Raw genomic sequence first — 23478 nt, forward strand, 5'->3', positions numbered from 1 at the left:
TCTAGATTAAATCTATACAGAACGATGCCGAAAACTGTGTCATTCATCAAAGATAACGGCGGTATCGACTTAGCGGGATACAACAAGGTCGGAGATAACACATTTCCTAACGTCATTCCGTTACTCATGGGCGTTAAGATCACGGAATTAAAACACACCTGCATGCCACATAAAATGTCTAGCTTTGACAATTGTCCCTTTGTGTGGGAGTGGTTTAAGCAGGCAGGTTATTACACGGCGTTTGGAGAAGACGGCGCAGCACTCGGAACATTTAACTACGGGTATAGTGGGTTCGTCACGACACCCACTGATTATTACTTACATACCTTCTTTAGTGAAGCAGAAAAGTACGCTGGTTACATCGGGCATAACCCTTTTCTGTGCATGAATGACATATATTTTTATAAGGTTTTGTTAGATTTTGTAGAAGATCTTACAAGAATATCGACAAATACTAAATTGTTTGGCTATTTCTGGGAGAGTACAATGAGTCACAATCATCTTAACTACCCCATGTTAATGGACGATAGTTATTTTGAGTTTTTCAATAAATTGAAAGATTCCAATTATACAAGAGAAACAGTGATTTTCTTTGTTAGTGATCACGGTATTCGTTGGGGAGAAATACGTTCAACTAAACAAGGGAGGTTAGAGGAACGATTACCGTTCTTATTTATTTTGTTGCCGCCATCGTTCCGTGAAAATTATACGCAAGCTTACAATAATTTAAACTTGAACGCTAAACGTTTAACGTCTCCCTTCGACGTACACGCAACTTTAAAGGATCTAGTTGATTTAAATAATCTTATCGATTCAGCCATTACAACCAAGAGCAAGGAATCGTACGCTCAAAACAGAAGCATAAGTTTATTTCTGCCGATACCTAGTAATCGAACATGTGCCACAGCAGGCATAGACGACCATTGGTGCACTTGTCATAAAGGTACTGTACTACCCATAGATAGTCCCGAAGGTATAGAAGCTGGAAAACAATTTATCACCATTTTAAACTATTCATTACGGCTCCATGCAGAATGTTCGAAATTGTCATTAACTGAAATATTGGAAATAACAGAAATACAGGCGGGCACGCCAGATGAAGAAGAAATGGGATGGAAAGAGTTCTTAGTAGTTGTTCGAACCACGCCGGGTGGTGGAGTATTCGAAGCGACGTTGCGACAAGATGATGATAGATGGTCTCTTGCGGGTACTATCAGTCGCTTGAACCTGTATGGGAATCAGAGCCACTGTACACATAATCCTCAACTTAAACTGTATTGTTACTGCCACTAATACCAGAATACCAATTTAGTATATTGTAAACCGTAGCTCTTTCAAATCAACGCTGATGCGAGGGAACTGAAGTCAAAAATGCTTTTAATATTCATCAGTCTTACATGACTTTCGCTCAGGCTCTATACATTTTTTTAACGCCAAATACTGGTTTTAAAGTTCCAACTCATCGACAAATGCCATTGCTTCAAATTTAAATAATATTTTTATACGTACATATCTGTTGTATTTCATTTTTGTATTAACATAGTTATTAAAAAAAATTAACGATATGTTGAAAATTGCCCATCCTTAAAAATATAGCTATGATAGTGTCTTTTGTTAATACCACCCAGTTCTATTTGGATTTTGTTATTGTAAGACAGAAAATAATAATAATAAATGATCGGCTAAACCTGTACGTGCCACCAACTTGGAGGTATTAATAATATTTTATGGGTAAATGTGTAATGCTTAAAATATATTTGATAGTAAACATTTTAAAACGCTTGAGTTTCAAATTAAGATTATTGTTTATAACACGATGATTCTTATGAGCTTTAACCGGCTACGGTTTTCCGACTCATGCTCATGTTTTGGATGCTGGCAACATTATCATGCTTATTCATGAAATCATGACCTTTCATTAAGCCGTAGAACGGAATGTTCGTAAAAAAGTGTACGTGACATTGACATTTCACTATTGTCACGTTGATTTCATCAGAACCTGTCAGTCAACAATTTTATTTATTCCGAAAAATCTATTCGAATTGTTAAAGAAAATGCATTGTTTATGAGATTTTTGTGCAATAACAATTGTTTATATATACACAAGCATGGCTCTGGCTTATAGGACGATGTATAAGAATTGTTACTACCTACACAGTATAACCAAACCGGTAAAATGGAGTATTGGAAGAAATTATTCAATAAGGGTCCTGGCAAGTGGAGTTTGTTATCAGAATAGTTATTTACATAGGCCTCTGATCGAAACACAACAAATAAACTTATTTTCTAAACAATTACGACTATGCTCCACTAAACAAGGACCTGGTGACAAAACACCTCAAGAAAATGAAGTTAAACCACCAGGACTCATTCAAAAATTTAAACAAATGTATAAAGACTATTGGTATGTGGTATTACCTGTTCATATGGCGACGTCCTGTGTCTGGTTTGGTGGTTTTTACTACTTTGTGAGAAGGTGGGTGGACTTATTGTAAGTATTATAACTGTTCACAACATTGTGTACATTTTATTAATCTGGGTATGTTGTGTTGCAGTGGTGTCGATGTTGTAAGTTTATTAACATCACTAGGTATTAGTGAAACAATTATATCTCCACTGAGGGACTCTGGTGCTGGATACTTTGCCCTTGCTTTAGCACTATACAAGTTAGTGACACCTTTACGGTATGCAGTCACAGTAGGTAATACTAATTATTTATTTTATCTGTCATGACATTTACTTGGCATTTTACCCATCCTACTAAAAGCAAAAGTAAATAAATAATATTAACACTTTATGAAACATTTTAGGAGTAACCACAATTGCTATCAAAAGATTAACAGCTATTGGTTGGCTTAAACCAGTGCCCTCAAGAGAAAGGCTAAAGGAAATTTATCAAGAGAAAAAAGTAAATATCCAAGACCGTATTAATGAAGGTAAACAGCAATATAATACCATGAAAGAAAAACGTAAGGTTCAGGTCATGGAAGAAATGAAACGATATAAGGAGGAAATGCGGTCCATGAAAAACAAGGTGAAGAGAATGTAAAATGTCTATTAATTTTTAATAACTCATTATTTATGCATAGCAGCACATAAATCACAAGGATGTGTAGTTTATTAAAATATTGCTTGTACATTTTTAAAGAAGGAGACATTGTTATGCCATTAAAAATAATCCTTTATTAATGATATAAGTAAGAATAATATCTTGTATTTGTGATATATTGATCGTATCAATCAATGTTATGACAAACTTTTATCTAATACAGCCCCTCAGGTTCACAATTAAAAGATGCCATATTTTTTAAAATATTTATTATTTAAATATAAAAAGTACTACTTAACAAAATCCACATTTATTTAATATATCGTAACTAATTACATAATAATCACATCAATTTTCACCAAAATGTACATATAAAAACAACTTACAAATAATTATTTTAAGTACAAAACAGGACAGCACATTACTGGAATGTTTTATTGCGCCTCTCATCCTAACATGTTAAATTTTGTGACAATGTGGCCAAAACCAATACATGTAGTACCATTGACCATTTTTGCTTTTTACTAAATATTGCCGACCAGGCGTGCTGTCGTGTCTGGCATGAATAAAATTAGTAAATGCACTTCACATCAATGGCAAATTAACTAGCAGCCATAATACTTGAGGTTTAACACCTATAATTCCTTGTACCACAAATACAATATATGATAACACAGAAATGCAGCTTCTTTCAATTTATTACTATGATGAATCTAAATACTGTCATTAGGCCTACACATTTTTGTATAATCTTCATAAACTTTCTTTGATAATAATAATATGTAAATTGAAATATTTTAGCTTTATACTAATATAATAAGCATATAGATATCACAAAATATTATAGGCAAAACTGCAATTGTTTCATTCAAATCATATTGCATAATAATATACATTATTTTTCTATGTGTTCAAAATTCAAATCCTTATTCCATTTCATTCCTGTTCAAAGCATTTTGATAAATTGTATTGCTATTTGATTGATATCTTGAGTTTGTTTAACCTGCTATATACTAACATTGAAGCATACTCAATATCATTAAGAAGATGACCAACTTACTTTACTTACAAATTTGATACATTTCAATTTCATATTATTGAATGGTTTTTTTTTATATTAATAATAACAACACTGTTCTAAGTATATTTACTTGAGTTATTGATATCTTAAAAGTTATGCAAGTTAAAGCTAATTACAATAAATGCTAACAGATGCACTTGATCATTTTTGAGCACAATTTTATAAAAATCGTAAGCCAATCACCTTTTCCTAAGTTTTTTTTTGTTTTGTTGTTAACAATAGATGCAGCGCAAAGAGTGATTCTCAACCCATGTACTGGTAAGAGGCAGGCGAGAGGTGAGGCGCCGGCGACAAGCCAGGTCCCGACGCTGCTCCAATAGTCGCCAAATGACACGCACGACACATTAACTTTCCTGTAACAATGTATTAAACTTTTGTTATTGTATTCATGATTTACATATCTACCAGCATGTACCTAAAAATCTATAAAAAAAATTAGAAATAGAAGCTTGGCTTTGAAACGTCATGTTTTACTTCTACTGGATGAAACCTCTATTAAGGTTGAATGGAGTTGTAAGATAATGAACTAATATTTACCAGCTAGGGGGTAACAGCGCTTGTCAGGCTCATCAGTCAGTTGCATCCCGCACACACAGCACATGTAACAGTCTACATGGAAGTCCCGGTCCATAGAGACAACTCTGACTGTTTCATCTGTTCCTTCAACAGGCGTTATACCTGTAATCATAACATACAATATTGTTTCATCATGGACGAAATATTGCATTGGCTATTTTAAGTGCTTAAACTTAAATAATAACATTACAATTCAATGTACATATATTATGTATGTCTTGATACTTAACACTATCTTATCTATAAATATTTATGTACTCCTACATCTAAAGATATGAATAAAATGCATTGATAGTTTATATACATTCTAGAAACACTAAAATCATCACATCAATAATGTTTTGTTTTACTGATTACAATTTAAAGTAGGTACTAACAGTTATCACTTTTGTGCTAGAATGTGGGTGACTTATGTAACTAACATTCTGCTGTTGCTTTACATGTTTTTGAATGTATTATGCTTTTCAATTAAGGTTAATTTCCCAAGTTAAACTACAGTGTTACTAATCATGTTTATTCTGATTGAACTAAAGTGTCAAATATTGGATTTACCTTTTCCACAGCTAGCACACTTAGGTGCAAACATACGATGATAGTCATTGACACAATATATCTTGTTATCAACATCCACTGTAAAGGGCACTCCATCCAGACATTCATTACACACACAACAGCGGAAGCAACCTGGATGATAAGACTTGCCCATAGCTTGCAAAATCTGTAAGAATACAAACAAACAATATAATACTAATAAAATCAGCCCTCTTTATAACATATTAAGAACTTGAAGTGCTTCATAAATAACTTGTAGGGATTTATAGACTTATTATCTAATAGATAATGAGAATCTATAAGACTCGACTTACCATTTCCATAATAAGGTGTCCACATATTGCACACTTTTCAGCTGTTTGTTGGAATCCTGAGTACTAAAAATATATCATAGTTTAAGAATATTTCTTTTCATAATCCCAAATCTTAAACACAATTTGTTGTGATAAAAGTAAACATACCAAGTAGTCTTCTTCACAGTAGACTTTTCCATGCACATTGTAGAAAGCTTTGCCTCTTAGTGCACGTCCACATGAGCAACAGATAAAACAGTTGGTGTGATAAAGATTGCCCATTGCCTGACAAGCCTGGCCTGCACCAGTCACACCTGCACCGCATGTGTGACAAATGCCTGACAACAACATGTACACAACTCAGTATTATTACAAAATTATTGTTTTTATAGTTAATGTGTTAGTTACAATGTTATTTATTGTACTACATATCATTTTTAATGTTTGACTATCAACTTGGCACAAACAATGGGATTTTTTTATATGAAATTATATAATGTGACTAATTATATTGGTGTTAGAGAAACTTAGTTTCGCATTAAATTAAATTAATATATTTAAGCAAATTTATTAATTACAGAGAAAGTTTAAACCTTATTTTTATAATGTTTTCATAATGAATTGTAATTTATTCATTGTTTGGGTGTTTTGTATTTTGATATTATAGTTAATAAAGTTTTTGTAAGAGGTTTATTAAAACTTACCAAAATATTCACCCTCCTCATCTTGTCTTTCCATTTCCTCTTCAAGCTGCCTTGTGAGCTCTTCTATTTTCCTCTGAGCTTCACTGGGGCCTGGAGGGCGCGGTGGAGTAATACTGTATGGCAGTAGACTCTTGCCTCTACCACCGGAGCCCCTAGAGCCCCCTGATACTTGAGACACAGAACTGGGAGTAGGACTAGGTGCTGGAGACTGAGCAGGAGAACATAAAGATGTCAGACCAGATACTAAATTTCTTGAGCCAATTGAGTCCGAAGTAATAGACACATTGTCTCGGCTAGCTGCAGCCACAGCAGCTGCTGGAGACCCTCCTGTCATGCACACATAATCTGATCCATTTGTATCTTCAACTATTTGCATTCTATTAACTGTCACAGGTTTGGCAGTGTATCCTCCATTAACCATAGGTTTATCTTTGCCAATGCTGTTGGAAATGTTAGGTTTAGGGTGGAAAAACTTAGGACTTGCTGTAGCTGTCTGTACCTCAGTGGCAATGTTTGCTTTAGGTCTCTGAGCACTGGGTGCTATTGATGCATATATTGCAGTGGAAGGTATAGTGACAATTTTATCATCAAAACTAATAGTGTTATCATTGTTTAGAAGTGCACTGACATCTGTGTATTTTGGGGGAGCAGACTTCATGATTGTGTAGTCACTACTGGGGTTGTCCTGCGAAGTATTGTAAGGTGGTGGAGGTGGAGCTTTGTCTACTTTAATTTTCTCACTGGTTAACATTTGTGACATGTTCCTGGACACACTAGTATTAGGGACTTGTGGACCTGGAACTGAGCCTTGTTGTATAAATCTCTGGTCATGGTTTGTTTGGGGCTTAAATTCACTTTTCTTATCATTATCTGAACACAACATGTTTTCATACACTAAGGGACTAAGTTTATTCTTGGAATTAACTGGCACTTGTGGTTGAGCTTTACTGTAACGTGTGTCGTAGTATCCGTCGGACACAGGGGGTGGCGGCGCCTGCTGGTACAGCTGGTGGTAGTATGGCGGCTGCGGTGAGCGTTGTTCTCCGTAATAATCTATGTTTTCATATACTGGGGGCGGATATTGTGCATTAGGAATTGCTGGGATCTCGTACAAGTCGTCTGTTTGATAGCTGAGTGACCTTTGCGATATGGAATCAATGGAGCGCGTAGGGCTCGAGGGCAAAGCTGCAGTGTTTATATCGCGTTTATTGATCGACGCAATAGTTTCTACCCGCTTAGGTGTCGCAAACTTTGAAGCAGCTATGACATTAGATCGCTCATAAAAACTGTAATCCTGACGATTGTTTTGGCTATTATCCAGTACAAAGCTCTCTATTGCGCCTACCGGACGAGTTTTGGCGAGAGAACTTGTATTCGATGTTACAGCGCCGTGCGCTTGCTCAGTAACATCTTCAACTTTGTTGGAGATTTTCAAATCTTGCAGCCCAATTATACACCGTTGTTCGTCTGTGTTATTTCTTCTTGAAGAATCCATAATATTATATAAATGCAACGGTTAAAAATAAAATAAACGGCAGTCCAACGCACTTCAACCCGAATGAATCATCTCAATAATCGTCAAATTGAACTCTCAAACAAAACATGTACTAGGGATGATCTTGATCTAACGATCGATCAAAGAATCGAAGATCTTTGTATGTACCTACCTCTAGTTGAATACTATCTAGTGTCGTTGGCATAGTTACTATTTACTAATTGACCATATTTATAAGTTCCCACGCCCACATTAGCTTAGTGGGTCCTTAGACGTTTTGTTTGGTATTAGCTAGCCTAGCCACACATTTTATGTGGACTCCAACTAGCAAAAAAAAAATATCTGTTCATTATTCAATATGCAATCTATTATTTCTCATGAGGACGCACGTAAAGATTCAGAAGAAATTATTCTGAATGTTTATTAAAAACATTCGAGTAAGACTCCAATTATTGATGTTTATTCATTTGTATTGTATTTATAAGAATTAGTTAGTCCCCATTACATTATAGTCTAGAAAATTAATGAATATGAAGCTTGATAATACCTATGAGTTAAAAAAGGAAAAATAATAATTTTACCTGTTAGATCCACTTAGCGGTTCGATGTGGCTCTGAATATACTATTATTAAAATTTAAAAGAGTGATTTTATTCTGTACAAATATTTTAAATCAGCGTATAATAAGCAACAATAAAATAATCATTTCAGTAAATAAAATTGTAGTCGAATATGATTTTTTAGTAGTTCTTTTTAGTCGAAACACAAGACACTTTACTCATATACCGCGCCATTTTGTATGTATTTGATCTGTCAAATGTTCTCGATAACTTGCGACTAAACGACGTGTGCTTGGATCTAATTCTATAAAATTAGAAGTATACACTCTTTATAGTTATTTTATGTTTATTTGAGGAGAACACACTTGTTCTCCTCTTTCATCATGTACGACGCAGAAGATGATCAATATGAGGAAATTGATGTGGAAGAAATCTCCTCGGAGCTGTGGCAGGAGGCTTGTTGGATTGTTATCAACGCTTATTTTGATGAAAAAGGTCTAGTACGCCAGCAACTGGACAGTTTTGATGAATTTATTCAAATGTCTGTCCAGCGTATTGTGGAAGACTCTCCTCCAATAGAATTGCAAGCAGAAGCTCAGCACTCATCAGGTGAAATCGAAACTCCACCGAGGTATCTTCTGAAGTTTGATCAGATCTACTTATCAAAACCGACCCATTGGGAGAAAGACGGTGCACCATCGCCCATGATGCCTAATGAAGCACGTCTTCGTAATTTGACGTACTCTGCACCACTTTATGTGGACATTACTAAAACTATTGTAAAAGAACATGAAGACCCAATTGAAACACAACATCAAAAAACTTTCATTGGAAAAATTCCTATTATGTTGAGATCAACCTACTGCCTTCTTAACAACTTGACTGACAGAGATCTGTCTGAATTAAATGAGTGTCCACTTGATCCTGGTGGTTACTTTATTATCAATGGATCTGAAAAAGTATTGATTGCTCAAGAGAAAATGGCTACAAATACTGTATATGTGTTCAGTATGAAAGATGGTAAATTTGCCTATAAAACTGAAATTAGATCTTGCCTTGAGCATAGTTCTAGGCCTACTTCAACTTTGTGGGTCAACATGATGGCCCGAGGAGGGCAAAACATAAAAAAATCCGCCATTGGACAAAGAATAATAGCAATTGTTCCATACATTAAACAAGAAATCCCAATTATGATTGTGTTTAGAGCTCTTGGTTTTGTAGCTGACAGAGATATCTTAGAGCATATCATCTATGACTTTGATGATCCTGAAATGATGGAAATGGTCAAGCCCTCTCTAGATGAGGCTTTTGTCATTCAAGAACAGAATGTGGCCCTCAATTTTATTGGTGCTCGTGGTGCACGTCCTGGAGTCACAAAAGAAAAACGTATTAAATATGCTAAAGAAATTTTGCAAAAAGAAATGTTGCCTCATGTTGGTGTCTCAGACTTCTGTGAAACAAAGAAAGCTTACTTCCTGGGTTACATGGTTCATAGACTGCTTTTAGCTGCTTTGGGACGTCGTGAATTAGATGACAGAGATCACTATGGAAATAAACGTTTGGATCTGGCTGGGCCACTTCTTGCATTTTTGTTTAGAGGTTTATTTAAAAATCTTCTTAAAGAAGTCAGAATGTATGCTCAGAAGTTTATTGATAGAGGAAAGGACTTTAATTTGGAATTGGCTATTAAAACGAAAATAATTACTGATGGTTTAAGATACTCCCTTGCCACTGGAAACTGGGGTGATCAAAAGAAAGCTCATCAAGCTAGAGCTGGTGTATCTCAAGTGTTGAATAGATTGACATTTGCCTCCACTCTGTCACATTTACGACGTGTCAACTCGCCTATTGGGCGTGATGGTAAATTAGCTAAACCCCGCCAGTTGCATAATACTCTGTGGGGTATGATTTGTCCTGCAGAAACTCCTGAGGGTGCTGCTGTAGGTTTGGTCAAAAATTTGGCGTTAATGGCTTACATCTCTGTTGGTAGTCAACCTTCACCAATTCTTGAGTTCTTGGAAGAGTGGTCCATGGAAAACTTGGAAGAAATTGCGCCTTCAGCTATAGCTGATGCTACTAAGATATTCGTAAATGGATGTTGGGTAGGTATCCACAGAGATCCTGAACAATTGATGGCTACCTTGAGGAAACTGAGACGTCAAATGGATATTATAGTATCTGAAGTAAGTATGATCCGTGATATTAGAGATCGAGAAATACGGATATACACTGACGCAGGAAGGATCTGTCGTCCTTTGTTGATTGTTGAAAATGGAGCATTACTACTAAAGAAAAAACACATAGATGACCTAAAAGAGAGAGATTTTAATAACTATGGATGGCAGAATTTAGTAGCAAGTGGTGTTGTTGAATATATTGACACTCTTGAAGAGGAAACAGTAATGATTGCTATGAGTCCTGATGATCTGGCTCAAATTAAAGAATATGCTTACTGTACAACATATACTCATTGTGAAATTCACCCTGCCATGATACTGGGTGTTTGTGCCTCCATTATCCCATTCCCTGATCACAATCAGAGTCCCAGGAATACTTATCAAAGTGCTATGGGTAAACAAGCTATGGGTGTATATATCACCAACTTCCATGTGAGAATGGATACTCTGGCTCATGTATTATACTACCCTCATAAACCATTGGTTACAACAAGATCAATGGAATATTTAAGATTCAGAGAATTGCCAGCTGGTATTAATTCAATAGTTGCCATCCTTTGTTACACTGGATATAATCAAGAAGACAGTGTTATTTTGAATGCTTCTGCTGTAGAGAGAGGATTCTTTAGATCTGTGTTCTATCGATCATATAAAGACTCGGAATCTAAAAGGATTGGGGACCAAGAAGAGCAGTTTGAAAAACCTACTAGACAAACATGTCAAGGCATGAGAAATGCTTTGTATGACAAACTCGATGAAGATGGTATTATTGCTCCTGGTATAAGAGTGTCTGGTGACGATGTTGTTATTGGAAAAACCATTACTTTACCTGAAAACGACGACGAATTGGAGGGCACAACAAAACGCTACACAAAGCGTGATGCATCTACGTTTTTACGTAACAGTGAAACGGGTATTGTTGACCAGGTAATGTTAACATTAAATAGCGAGGGATATAAGTTCTGCAAAATTCGTGTGCGCTCAGTTCGTATTCCACAAATTGGAGATAAGTTTGCTTCACGTCACGGCCAAAAAGGAACTTGTGGAATTCAGTATCGTCAAGAGGACATGCCATTTACATGTGAGGGTCTTACTCCTGATATTATTATTAATCCGCACGCTATCCCTTCGCGTATGACAATTGGTCACTTGATTGAATGCATTCAGGGAAAGGTCTCATCTAACAAAGGAGAAATCGGTGATGCTACACCATTTAACGATGCTGTCAATGTGCAGAAAATTTCTTCCTTGTTACAAGAGTATGGTTATCATCTTCGTGGCAATGAAGTTATGTATAATGGGCACACAGGTCGAAAAATAAATGCTCAAGTATTCTTGGGCCCTACCTATTATCAACGTCTTAAGCACATGGTCGACGACAAAATTCACTCAAGGGCTAGAGGACCAGTACAAATCTTGGTGAGACAACCTATGGAGGGTAGGGCTAGAGATGGAGGACTCCGTTTCGGTGAAATGGAACGTGATTGTCAAATAGCACACGGCGCCGCTCAATTCTTGCGTGAACGTCTCTTTGAAGTGTCCGATCCTTATCGCATACATGTATGCAATTTCTGTGGTTTGATTGCTATTGCAAATTTGAGAAATAACACATTTGAATGTAAAGGTTGCAAAAATAAGACCCAAATATCACAAGTGCGTTTGCCGTATGCTGCCAAGTTGTTATTCCAGGAACTGATGTCAATGAATATTGCTCCAAGATTGATGGTCGTGAACTAAGAATAATTATAAGATTGTTTTGAAAGTATCGCAAAATGTTAACATTAGTTAGTAATAATAACTCTATGATTTGTATCTGTCAAGGAAAAAGAATAAAAAATAATTAAAACATTTCATGATTTTTATTATCACAAATCGACAACATTAAATGCAGCTTAAACACAACAACCATAATACAAAAGTGTACAATATAATTGTATTATCTTACTTGAATAATTTAATTATGTAATATCAAATGCAATAATTAAAGTTTATTAAATTGAGGTATAATTTAAAAATAAACTTAGGTTTATTCAATGGAATACAAAAAAATATTTAAGACTATGGTGTGCAGTCAAAATCTATAGCTTATTATAGTTGATAATATAATAATTTATTTTTAAAACGACAAGATTGCACATTTTGTAAACTTAAACAATAGTTTAAGTTACATGTAATTACATCTATAATAAATAAATTAGACCTTATAGTTGTCTGGTAACTTCTGTATAAAAATTCCGAGTAAAATATATAACTGTATAAACATCTGTTAATACATTTAATAGAGAACAGTAAAATCTATATAGCAAACAAAACAACAAGACTAATGAGCTTCAAACAGGTATAGAATATTCAAGATAAATAACTATACTTTCTCCATAATTTAAAATAAGAGAGCGTTTATCGTTACAGTCTAGAAATGCACAAATGAAATTATGTTTAAGTACAAAGTACAATTTCAGAGTTTTGTGCGCATTATAGATAAAGTGCAAGATATGCTAAAAATCATCAAGTATATTTAACAATGACGCATTAATTTAAACGTAACATCAAATAAGTACATACTGTATTCGAAAGATTCTGCCAATTTTAGAAATAAAGTATGTAGGTATTGTAGGTTGATATTTCAAACTGGATTACAAAATGCACCATGGTTATTCTTAAATTATAACTATTTTACTGTACAACTTACGTATCTATCGTCGATGTATAGAGTTGCATCCCATATGCAGTAAATCATCATTAATTCAATATAAATAATTACGTTATATGGACGTTAACGGCAGTAAGTATTTAAAGCGATGTAGTACTGGGTAAAATCTTGTACTTTCTCCCTTATTGATAGTTCGTATTTATTTGTAACAATACATGCAGATAGATCATTGAACTCTCGAATAAACTATGAATCATTTATCAAAAACTTACGTAAAATAATCGTCACTGGTTGTTATAACAAGTACTCGTTCGCAATGACTAAGCTAATTACCAAGCCCCAGACTTAATTCTGTAAGGTAAGCTTATGATGATTCTAGTATATAGAAATAGCAGTTTTAACTGTGGCTCTGTTTCACTTTACAAAGATGTGATGTAGTTACATACGAAGACCGCGGTGTTCAGCGTGACGGCGGCAGTGCCCGGTGTTGGTCTTCGTTGTCGTCCTCTTTCGGACGACTCCATTTTATCATAGTCTCCGGCGAGCGGTAGAGGAACACTAATTTAGCAAACAGATCTTCCTCTAAAGCAAGCTCTAGAGCTTCGCGTACCTGCAAGGAATATAGTCGGATAAGTAAAGATACATCGTAGTTGTTAGGCTCAAATCATGGAGTAACAAATTACAATTCGTACAATACAAATAAAATTAATTTAGATCCGGAATCAGATTGCTTTTTTTATTAATTCATATAAAAAATATAATGATTTGATAAGTATAGTATAATTTACCAAGTAGATGTCAAGGCAGAGTTGCAGGACTCTATCGACATTAGGCAGGTCATCGAACATAATCTTAGTGTAGATGCCCGAGAAGAAGCCTCGCAGTACTCGCGACGCCAAGAACACAAACGTTGTGTATAATCCAATGATACTGTTGAACAAACGTATTATATTACTTACACACAAGTAGTCAAATAAAAAAGTCGACAAGTATGTTCTGGGCACAACTCAGAAATGAAACAAGCATAGGTAGAAATGGCACTTACCCACTACCCGATATAAAGTTAAGAGTCTCGGGGAACAACTTATCGTTGAAAGTGTACATCACTAGCATATTGCAGTTGTTGAGCGGCACCGACAACAGCGGGTCCTGTAATTCAACCAATATTTGTTATTACATACATTCATACTCACAAAAAATTACGCCTTTTTCCCATGGCAGTACGCAGGGTCTATCAGAGGTATTATAAACTTACCCGCTGCGAACAAGATTCCCTGACACGCCAGTACATATTATCGCCATCTGCCTCCAAGCGCAGTTGTACGTCACGGTACAAGCGAGCGTCCTCACCTAAGATATTAAATCAAATAATTTATTTATATAGGTCAAATGCTGACACTTATGATAGTCAATGATACAGAGAGTGATATTATAACACTAAGCTTAGTTTATTTATCAATAAATCTCAATTATTTTTGTATCATTACGCGCGAAGCTTTGTTATAAATATGATATTATAATATATCTTACTTTCATTATCCGGAACCTGAGGCATCAGTTGATAAGCTGGCTTCGACGTACCCTTGTTGAACACTTTTACAAATTTAGGGAATAATGTTTTCACGTTCAACCTACAAAGAAAAAAAAAGATATAACATCCATTTTTGTACGTGACAATTGCGGTCAAAAAAGTATAACTTTATCATCCCTTCAGAACCAGGTTTTCCTCACTAAGTCTCGTACATAATATATTCGGAGAAAAGGAACACAGCATAGTAGCAGTGGTTAACTTATAATCTTCTTCACATAATTGTATCTGTTGCGTTGACCATTCAAATAAATATGATGCATGTAGTAGAGATTATAGCGAGTTCGTACCATATGTCCGGGTCGGCGTGTCCCGTGAGCAGGTTGAGCAGCGTGTCGCGCTCCGGGTTGCGCTTGTCGCCGATGTAGGCCTCCAGCGGCACCTCGCGGCTGTCCTCGATGGTGGGCGGGTTGGGCACCGCGTTCGTGGGGTGCGTGATCACGTACGTGAACTTCACCGCCAGGGTCGCGTCTGTTACACACAAATGTATCATGTTATAGGGCTCTCATGTTAAGGGCAAATCTTTTTAATACTTATAGATACCGCTAAACCACTTTAGTGAAATTTGTCATGAATAACAAAGAACCAAACAGATCGTAAACTAAGTGCACTCCGGGGACTGATCAACCAATTGAGCTATTGAAACGCAATAACCCTCACAGTTCCGCACCCAACTTTTTACGCGGATCTAATATAGTTCGCTGCGATCAATTTATTTGCTTCTATTTTTACAGCCGCAAGTTGACTGTTCAGACTGCCCACGTATTGTGTAATCGCGTTAAACCTACACTGGGAATAGTAAAAATTTATCGTAATGATATAATGTACTGACTCGAGCGCGCCTCCCTCTCGAGTCGCTGCAGCTCCGGCGGCGAGATCTCCCACTTCATGGTGGAGTTGGGGTTGATGGTGACGACGGCCACGTCGTTGTACATGTAGTTGGACAGGAACGTCTGCGCGTTGCGGTCGCGCGCGTACATGTTGCTCAGCTGCGTGTAGTCTTGCTCCGTGAAACTGTACATACGTGTTATATGTTACAATCATTTACTACAAAATCTAAATAAGATGCTAACAAGGACTTTTCGAAAATGAACAAGTATAGATTCAGTATTGAATATTGTTGCCTTGACCAAGTACCCATTTGAAATTATACATACTTATATATTTTTTTATCTAGCTTGTTTCTGTGTCCCACTACTGAGCAAAGACTTACATAATTATTAGGTTTTATTATGTCTGAATAAGTATCAACTTATTTATAAGGTAGAGTTCTGTCAGTTGTTTTTGTAAAATTGTGGCACTTCATCTATCGGATAGAATATCCGTCACCCGTCCCATATGCCGTGAAACTTCCTACTACTAGTATACTCATGATATACTTACACATCAATATTGTGTGATTGCGCAGACATTTGGTACACAGGTAAGAACGGTCCGATGCGAATCTTCACAGTTACGTCGTTCGGCGGGTTTGGTTGACCGACCTGAAAGTTTAAATTACTTTTATAACTATTTTGTTAATGTGGATATTCCTTCTAAAAGATCGCTCACTTATCTAGCAGGGTCTTATATAAAACGGGAAGTAAATTTATCCGATGGTCGGTATTTCAATTCGAATATTTCGGATTCGAACTCAAAATTTCTTGCATAGTATTTTTAACAAGTATTTCAAACAGCCATAGAATTTTATCTTCCACCGTCTTCGAAAAGCTACTGCTCGTGAGAAGAAACGGCAAAAACCAAACGCCTAGCTCTTAAAAAGGTATCGTCATTTCTTAATTACCGTGTTGCCGAACGCGAAGAAAACAAGCGGGAACCAGATGATGGCAATGACGAACGCGAGCACTGTCCCGCCCAACATGTACTTGGACATGCTCGACTTCTTGGCGCCGCGCGGCTGCGGGAACTCGTCCTCCACGTACCGAGAACACTACAAGTGGAAAATGGGTTAATATGCATTTTTACTCTGCATTAAGGTTATGACAAAGACAAGCGCCTTAGCCTGTTTGTTTTATGTGAAAGTTCTGTTCTCATATTTTCAAAACTAGAACAGAGAGTAGAGACTTTCGTAGTATAACTTTCTTTTATCTTTGTTTATTATATAAAAAGACAACTCCCGCACTAACAATTGCTATTGTGTAGCGGAGACTTTTACTAACATACAAACAACGGACACAAAGTACAACCAGTCCCGAAACAACTATGTGTGTATATACGGAATGGCTACAGAGGTCGTCAAAATTGTACGCATATCCTTTTGGGCGTATAAAAATGAAGGTTCTAAAAGTTAAAAAATAATACAATACCTTCAGTAAGAAGACGCTAGCAAATATGTCTTCCATCTTGAGCCAATCCATGAGTGTCATCGACGTGTCGGTCCATATCCAGTCCATGAGCGTTCGCAGCTCGAACAAGAACGGCACCGCCATGAATCTGATGACGCAATCAATTATATTATTAACTGTTAATCTGCTTCATTTTCTAATTTACATATGTTTTTATATATAAAACTACTTCACTTGACTTTCTACGGTAATATTGGGATCGTAACAAATGTTGTCATATGGCTATTAAAACTCGATCATATTTAATTAAAGAACATTTCAAACACTATAAATGCTTTTATTTTAATTAAAAAACGGATCTTCAACGTGATGACAATTTTAAAGGTTTCAATAAGTATTTTATTACAATTTGAAGTTGTTTGTTATCCGAGTTTTTGACCGACTTACTATCGGTATAATCGGTATAATTACTATAAATGTTTGTTATAGTATGGAGTATATATCTTACCCTCTAAAGCATATCATGTTGAGGAAATAGTAGGCCTTGCAGAGGAAGTTGCCGATGATTCGTCGCGGGTAGCCGCAGCGTATCTGATACGCGGACAACAGCAGGTAGATGCACTTCACCATGTACCACATCGGCGGCGGCAGTAGCGCGTTGAATGTTCTGATAATAACAACGTATTTATGTTAGTAGAGACGATAAGTTGTCTACACCCTTATAAATTTGTTTAGGTCTGTATAAAGCTCAGTTAAAAGTTAGATCAGCTCCTAATCAGGCTACAAAGATTTGGCTTCTTTAAGGATACAAGCGAGTGCATAAACGCCATTTTCTCTAAATGGTCTGTTAGACTGGTGTTCTCGACAATCATATTGGTCATAAAAGGTGGCATAGAATACGCATTTGACGTATACCTTTCAGTAATAAACGGCAGCACGAAGAACATCCACACGTGCACGCCGATGATGAGCGCGTACTGGAACAGGATCTTGCCGAGCATGAACTTGCGCAGGTACAGCGCGCGGTCGATGATGATCAGCCCGAACTGCAGGATCAACATGATCAGGAACGGTATCGGCACTTTGTTCTCCTCCAAGTACGCTTGCACGCCGCCGTCGCCTTGATGCGTCTACAAAACAAAATGATTCTTCTTCTTATCGTATCTCATATCTTCTGAAGCAACAGTAGTATCTAGTAGTATTTCAGAGTCGAGAAGGCGCAATAAAAAACGTTTAGCTGGAATAATATATTATAGCCTTTAAGCTAGATTTAAACATTTGACGCAAGTAAAGTTCACGACTCTTTCTTCCGTAATGTTGCATTAACGTAGACTGATTGTAAGTGCAAGGTATTAAAATGATTATCTGTACCTTCCAGCCAGGGCTAGTATAATTTGCTGAGAATTGATAACTTACCCCAAACGCAGCGAAACCGAATATAACAACGAGGAAGTTGAAGAAGTCACACAGGAACATGTAAGCGTAGATATCAGCTGTGACTCGAGCGCCCGGCGCCAACATACGCTTGAAGAACTGATGCGTCGGTCGAAGGTAGCGCTTAATTCTGACACAAACAATACATATTACAATTACAACACTTAAAAAAAACATTTATGTACTTTTCAATACACAATTGTCAACGTGGACTACTAGCGATTATAACGATCAGTGACGACTATATTTAATAGCTCCTTGTCCGAATAGGGATATGGTGAGCGTCAAGAAAAACTAACTAATTTTGTGTTGATACTTACGACAACAGCATCACTTGGGGATAATGTTTGTAAGGCTCCTCTAAAGTGGTCGTTACTGCTATAATTGGTTCTTGATCGTCATTCACTCTGAAACAAAACACAGCGACATTTAAACAATCTTGTGTGGCCAGGATTGGTGACGGATGATACACAAATGGTCTAACTAACCACCCTAACTATTAGAAATAGTGTCAATACAAATAATATTTGTAGATATAAAATATCTGTGTGTAATACGTACTTGTAGTGATCGTCATCAGTGGACTTGGATGGGCCGGGGCCGGTGCCGGCGTCCTCGTACTTGTACGTGTCCGCGCGCTCCTGCACGCCCGTGTGACTCGGGAACTCGCTCGTGTTCCTATCCAAGTCCTCTTCTGTGGTCGTGTTGCTGTAGGGAATCATATCATAATCAATCATCACCAATTTGAGCTAAAGTAGTTAACGTACTATTTGCCGATATACCTAATATGTACACTACAATAATTACTAATACATACTTTAGCCGTACTTACAAAATACCCTATATACGTATACAATACTCCAACGATACATAGCTAATCGAGCCTGTGCTCTACGTAAGGCGGCAGTACCGGAGCCAGGCGGCGGGCGGCGGCGCGGGCGGGCGGCGGCGGCGGCGCGCGGCGCGGCGGCGGTTGAGGCGCTGCCACACGAGGCGCGCCACGCGCGGGTCGGAGCGGGACGCGCCCAGCTCGTTCATGGCGGCCAGGATCGTGGTCTGCACGTGGTACAGCCGGTCCACCAGCCGGTGGAGACTGTCTGATCCGCACACTCCGCTATGTACTGTCGTATCTGACTTCTATCTAATGGGCCTGCCTCGATTACCAACGCTTTTCCATGATGGGTCCGAGATGTGGTTGCGGATGAGAATGACAAAAGACATCCCTAGTATTCTTTAGTTTCGTTCTAACGGTCGAACCGCGTGCATTTATGGACTATCATGAATGTCCATTAAGATTAAATTAAATCCCTAAAATTTTGTTGATATGGGAGACGGAGGAAATGCTAAAATAGTACTCACGGGCCTGTCTGGTCGTGTAGCTGGACGTACTTCCGTCCCAGTTCCGTGATGCGACCCTCCACAACTAACTGTGTGTCCTCGGCCGTCATCGGGTACTCCATATCTTCTCGTAGCTCAATCTCTGGAGTAGATTCTTTCCATAGACCCAGTGATTTTAACATGAATCTGAAGACAAGGAAAATAAAATTTCAAAAAATGTATTTAATAAAATTATAAAGAAAAGCCATCGTAAAAATGTAAATATAATATATTACCTGTGTAAGAATATAATGAGAAGTAGCAATAGATCGTAGAGGGCGTAGTGGTATTTCCTCTCAATGCCGATGATGCGCGGCGCCGTGAACGGCATGTTGGCCGGTATGGCCTTCTGGTTCCAAGGCAATATCTCGAATTGGAACATACTCTTTATGAGTACAATTACCTAAAAAACAAAAAGAGCGTAAGTGACAAACTTTAAATGTGTATTTCGTACACGTAAAGAAGATGAATATGTATGTAATAGTTACTTACTTCAGTGTATGCGATCAAAGTGACCCAGAAAGTCTTGGTAGGTCGTGGTATGGTGAGTGTGCCCCACATGAACACCATCAACGGAAGTGGGATAGACAATATCGTGGCTGATTGTATCTGAAAATGCATAAAATGATTTCCAATGATATTTTTTACAAACGCTCATTATAAAATAACATAAGATCTTTATAACACCTTTTTTCCTAGAAAGCGAAGGCAGTGCTACGATTGCTGATTATATTGTTATTTAAAGAGCAAATTCTATATAAGCCACAGTCTTCAAAGGTATGCGTACCTGATTGATGAACACCATAATATAGCACACGATGTCCGTGTGCGCTAACACTGCGTACCAGAGCGCATACGCGAGGTGCACAAACGGATTGTGATGTTTGTTGAACATCGAGTCATCTTGCTCCTCCAGTGTGGTCACGTCCTTACTGTAAACGACAACCATCTGTTATAGAACTAACGGCCGGACTACACTCGGTTACTTTTTTGCGTATTTGTAAAATTAATCTATTTCTATCATTCGTCGTGTGAGTAAATGAGACAGCAATACGAATACGCAAACACAAATAACCAAGTGATATGACACCATAATATAAAGAACAGTTAGTGATTAAGAATACATAATATCATACAATTTTATTTACATTTAGATACCAACAAATATCGTGTCAGTTAAAATATAAAAAATAGTTCTGAATAATTTTTTTGTGTAATTCCGTTGCATTATTCTTCATCTTGAGGATTAAAATTATTTACAATAACTTAATTCTAATGTATTTTAACAAACATTTTTTCACAAATGCAAACCTTTTTTCCTGTAGTAAGTAAGTACAACAAACATTGAAAATAAAACAAAAGCTGCAATTGATGACAATAAATAAAAGTGAGGAAAGTAAAGAGAGGTCTTAGTTTTGTACAATTATTATAAAATCTGTAGAAAAAATCTGTAATAGGTATAAATAGGTACATCGAAAGCCCATGGCAAGCGACTATAAACGACCAACGTTACTTGTACCGAGATATCGAATAAAATTATTTGAAAATAATGCGCAGATTTTGCAAGCAAATGCTCCTTAGCGCAACATACAGCACGAGATAAACTGTAGTTTGGTTCACTTCACGAAACTTCTTCATAATTACGTACTCACCGATTACTCAAATTAAGTTAGTACTAGCTCAAGATGAGGTAAGCGTAGGTATTCCGAACATGATCAAACAAATATAGATACGTGAGCGACATAAAAACTTTAGTTTAATCGCGGTGTGTATTGCAATAAAATCTGCGCACATAAATATCTTTTAAAATAGTGCTGGAATAAGAGAAGTGGAAGGCCATTCGCATGTGGTACAAGTAGCCTTGTGGCGCTAGTGACCTCTCGCTGGACTGCAAGCTAAACACGCTCTCGTGCTCCGAGGTGTCGTCGTCGCGGCGCGAGGCGGCGGGCGACAGCGAGCGCGCCGGCGACAGCGGCGAGGCGCGGCGCGGCGGCGGCGACGCGTCCAGCCCGCGCTCCATGCTCGGCGCCAGGATGCGGATCTCCGGCACGCTTATTTCGCTTAACTTACGGCTGCAACACCCCCCACACTCGTATACCGTACCTTCCAACGTTATTATTCCCGCTGGACGACTTCACATACTGTCTCCCTATTGCGTTCAGTAGTGGCTTTCGATTTCATGACAAACGATGTATGGCACTTTTATTTATAAGCACTACGATGTGTAAGTATTTAAAATGAGAGGGAATGAGTATGAAATCTACTGTTTTCACTACGGTTGATAATTATTAACTTTCTACTTTGAAGGGAACTTCTACACTATTGAAGGCTCCTATTTCGAACAGCGTTACTATTTATAAATCAGCTTTAATACAAACCCCATTTCTACGGTGGGCGCGAGTAGATTTTTGTCATAACATTCCAATTCTTGGGTACTAGGCAGCATGCAAACAAAAACACTACTTACTAATCGACGCTATAAGACTACATCTATGAAGAAAATAACATAATGCTTTAAAACTAATATAAACTTTGTTTAAATTATTTGGCTACAATCAATTTAAACAACGTTTAACGGCACTAATTAGCTAAACGTAAATAGAACTAAAACTAAATTAATACTAAACATGCAGCAGAACACTACTCAGCTTCAATCTTTAAATAGTTCTTCATACTTGCAGACTGTACTAACTTTCCAAAGAGTGGAATATACAAACAATATTTACGATGCAGTAATGTAAGTTATAACTCACTGTTGTACAAGTGTTGATGGCAACGGTTCCCAAATCATCTGTGAGCCTTCTCGGAGACCTATGCCGAAGCCTTCTTTCTCCTGAAAACACATTTAACAACATTATTGCAGTCATATGAGAACTAAAACTTTTCTGAGCCCCGGATTCTGAGTACATTTAGCGGCAGTTTATCTATTCAATAGCGTGAAAACTCATTAAAAAAAACGCTATTGAATAGATAAACTGCCGCTAAATGTTAATACTGCTTTATTAAATGGTGTTCTTAGTCAAGCTTCTCTAAACTGACATCATGATTAAGTTAGTACCTTCAGTATTTTCTTCTCAATAGAGAGTGTGCGCGACACATATCGGTAATCTCTCGAGTATTTCATGAGATGTCGTGTGATCGACACCAGGATACTCGATATAAATGCCCACGCTGTCTCACCGTAACGCTTCACTTTGTCCACAAACGTTTCTTCGGCCTCTGAAATAGTGAAATGATCGAAAACTTTTAGAATTATACGCAACATGAATATTAGAGACTATTATTGTTGTTATTCTGATGTTTCTATAGTTTTAGTTAAAATCTGGGAAATCCTAGAAGTGGACTGGACTTTCACATTATGTTTTACGATTATAAAATGTAGGTTCTCACCAGGCAGTGGAGCATATTCCTCCAAGTCAGAGACTGGTTCATCCCGAGGTTCTGATATTTGTACGTTTCGCTCGGGCAATATTTCTCCTCGTTCTCTGCGTTCTTCTCTGGTTAGTCGACCCTGGATTTTCAAACAATTTAATTAGTTCTAAAAACTTAATAAAATTTTAAACACATCGCTTTCCAAAATATTCATTGTAGTTATTTTTTAATTAGCTAATTGAAATGCCAAAATGTGTTGCCAAACCAAATAAAATTAAATGTGTAG

The 23478-nt window shown here is 37.1% G+C and overlaps 5 protein-coding genes across 7 annotated transcripts in view; 3 read left to right on the forward strand and 2 right to left on the reverse strand.

Moving 5' to 3' along the window:
- Positions 1 to 1308, forward strand: part of LOC142987578 (uncharacterized) — a 20263-nt gene extending 18955 nt beyond the window's left edge. The window contains exon 4 of the mRNA XM_076136442.1: positions 1 to 1308. This exon is cut by the window's left edge and continues 670 nt beyond it. Within this exon, the coding sequence (XP_075992557.1) occupies positions 1 to 1293 (1293 nt within the window). The 3' untranslated portion in view covers positions 1294 to 1308.
- A 792-nt stretch (positions 1309 to 2100) lies between these two features.
- On the forward strand, positions 2101 to 5890 carry LOC142987584 (uncharacterized protein C18orf19 homolog A). The gene is made up of 4 exons (XM_076136448.1): positions 2101 to 2476; positions 2556 to 2701; positions 2811 to 3034; positions 4353 to 5890. Exons 1-4 carry the CDS (start codon positions 2109 to 2111, stop codon positions 4368 to 4370), a joined length of 756 nt encoding a protein of 251 aa, XP_075992563.1. The 5' UTR covers positions 2101 to 2108; the 3' UTR covers positions 4371 to 5890.
- jub (LIM domain-containing protein jub) lies at positions 4343 to 7915 on the reverse strand. The gene is made up of 6 exons (XM_076136435.1): positions 6256 to 7915; positions 5720 to 5889; positions 5573 to 5635; positions 5259 to 5424; positions 4668 to 4808; positions 4343 to 4483 (listed from the first exon to the last, which is right to left on the reverse strand). Exons 1-6 carry the CDS (start codon positions 7748 to 7750, stop codon positions 4374 to 4376), a joined length of 2145 nt encoding a protein of 714 aa, XP_075992550.1. The 5' UTR covers positions 7751 to 7915; the 3' UTR covers positions 4343 to 4373.
- Positions 7916 to 8546: 631 nt separating this feature from the next.
- On the forward strand, positions 8547 to 12334 carry Polr2B (RNA polymerase II subunit RpII140). The gene has a single exon (XM_076136452.1). It carries the CDS (start codon positions 8693 to 8695, stop codon positions 12221 to 12223), a length of 3531 nt encoding a protein of 1176 aa, XP_075992567.1. The 5' UTR covers positions 8547 to 8692; the 3' UTR covers positions 12224 to 12334.
- Positions 12327 to 23478, reverse strand: part of Piezo (piezo type mechanosensitive ion channel component) — a 43829-nt gene continuing 32677 nt past the window's right edge. For 2 of the 3 annotated variants that reach the window (XM_076136450.1, XM_076136449.1), the window contains 23 exons: positions 23211 to 23331; positions 22879 to 23039; positions 22574 to 22653; positions 21698 to 21892; positions 20608 to 20752; positions 20313 to 20429; positions 20057 to 20223; positions 19803 to 19967; positions 19005 to 19151; positions 18764 to 18850; positions 18426 to 18573; positions 17925 to 18139; positions 17518 to 17676; positions 17031 to 17157; positions 16508 to 16654; positions 16108 to 16208; positions 15557 to 15738; positions 15015 to 15195; positions 14667 to 14767; positions 14392 to 14486; positions 14182 to 14285; positions 13925 to 14066; positions 12327 to 13746 (listed from right to left, as the gene is read on the reverse strand). In XM_076136450.1, coding sequence (XP_075992565.1) covers positions 13597 to 13746; positions 13925 to 14066; positions 14182 to 14285; positions 14392 to 14486; positions 14667 to 14767; positions 15015 to 15195; positions 15557 to 15738; positions 16108 to 16208; positions 16508 to 16654; positions 17031 to 17157; positions 17518 to 17676; positions 17925 to 18139; positions 18426 to 18573; positions 18764 to 18850; positions 19005 to 19151; positions 19803 to 19967; positions 20057 to 20223; positions 20313 to 20429; positions 20608 to 20752; positions 21698 to 21892; positions 22574 to 22653; positions 22879 to 23039; positions 23211 to 23331 — 3237 coding nt within the window. In that variant the 3' untranslated portion in view covers positions 12327 to 13596. The remainder of the gene's footprint in view (positions 13747 to 13924; positions 14067 to 14181; positions 14286 to 14391; positions 14487 to 14666; positions 14768 to 15014; positions 15196 to 15556; positions 15739 to 16107; positions 16209 to 16507; positions 16655 to 17030; positions 17158 to 17517; positions 17677 to 17924; positions 18140 to 18425; positions 18574 to 18763; positions 18851 to 19004; positions 19152 to 19802; positions 19968 to 20056; positions 20224 to 20312; positions 20430 to 20607; positions 20753 to 21697; positions 21893 to 22573; positions 22654 to 22878; positions 23040 to 23210; positions 23332 to 23478) is intronic. The other variant, XM_076136451.1, reaches the window with a different exon arrangement.

Source organism: Anticarsia gemmatalis, chromosome 3 (assembly GCF_050436995.1).
Source record: "Anticarsia gemmatalis isolate Benzon Research Colony breed Stoneville strain chromosome 3, ilAntGemm2 primary, whole genome shotgun sequence".
Lineage (NCBI taxonomy): Eukaryota > Metazoa > Arthropoda > Insecta > Lepidoptera > Erebidae > Anticarsia > Anticarsia gemmatalis.

Bases quoted from the DNA above. Each gene is read 5' to 3' on its own strand.
- jub (XM_076136435.1), bottom strand. From the start codon at position 7,750: ATGGATTCTTCAAGAAGAAATAACACAGACGAACAACGGTGTATAATT. The intron at 5,425-5,572 runs GTAAGTCGAGTC...GTATTCTTACAG, and splicing joins GACACCTTATTATGGAAATG to ATTTTGCAAGCTATGGGCAA. The intron at 4,484-4,667 runs GTAAATATTAGT...ACATTGTTACAG, and splicing joins GCGCTGTTACCCCCTAGCTG to GAAAGTTAATGTGTCGTGCG.
- Polr2B (XM_076136452.1), top strand. From the start codon at position 8,693: ATGTACGACGCAGAAGATGATCAATATGAGGAAATTGATGTGGAAGAA.
- LOC142987584 (XM_076136448.1), top strand. From the start codon at position 2,109: ATGGCTCTGGCTTATAGGACGATGTATAAGAATTGTTACTACCTACAC. The intron at 2,477-2,555 runs GTGGGTGGACTT...GTTGTGTTGCAG, and splicing joins TTTTACTACTTTGTGAGAAG to TGGTGTCGATGTTGTAAGTT. The intron at 2,702-2,810 runs GTAATACTAATT...GAAACATTTTAG, and splicing joins ACGGTATGCAGTCACAGTAG to GAGTAACCACAATTGCTATC.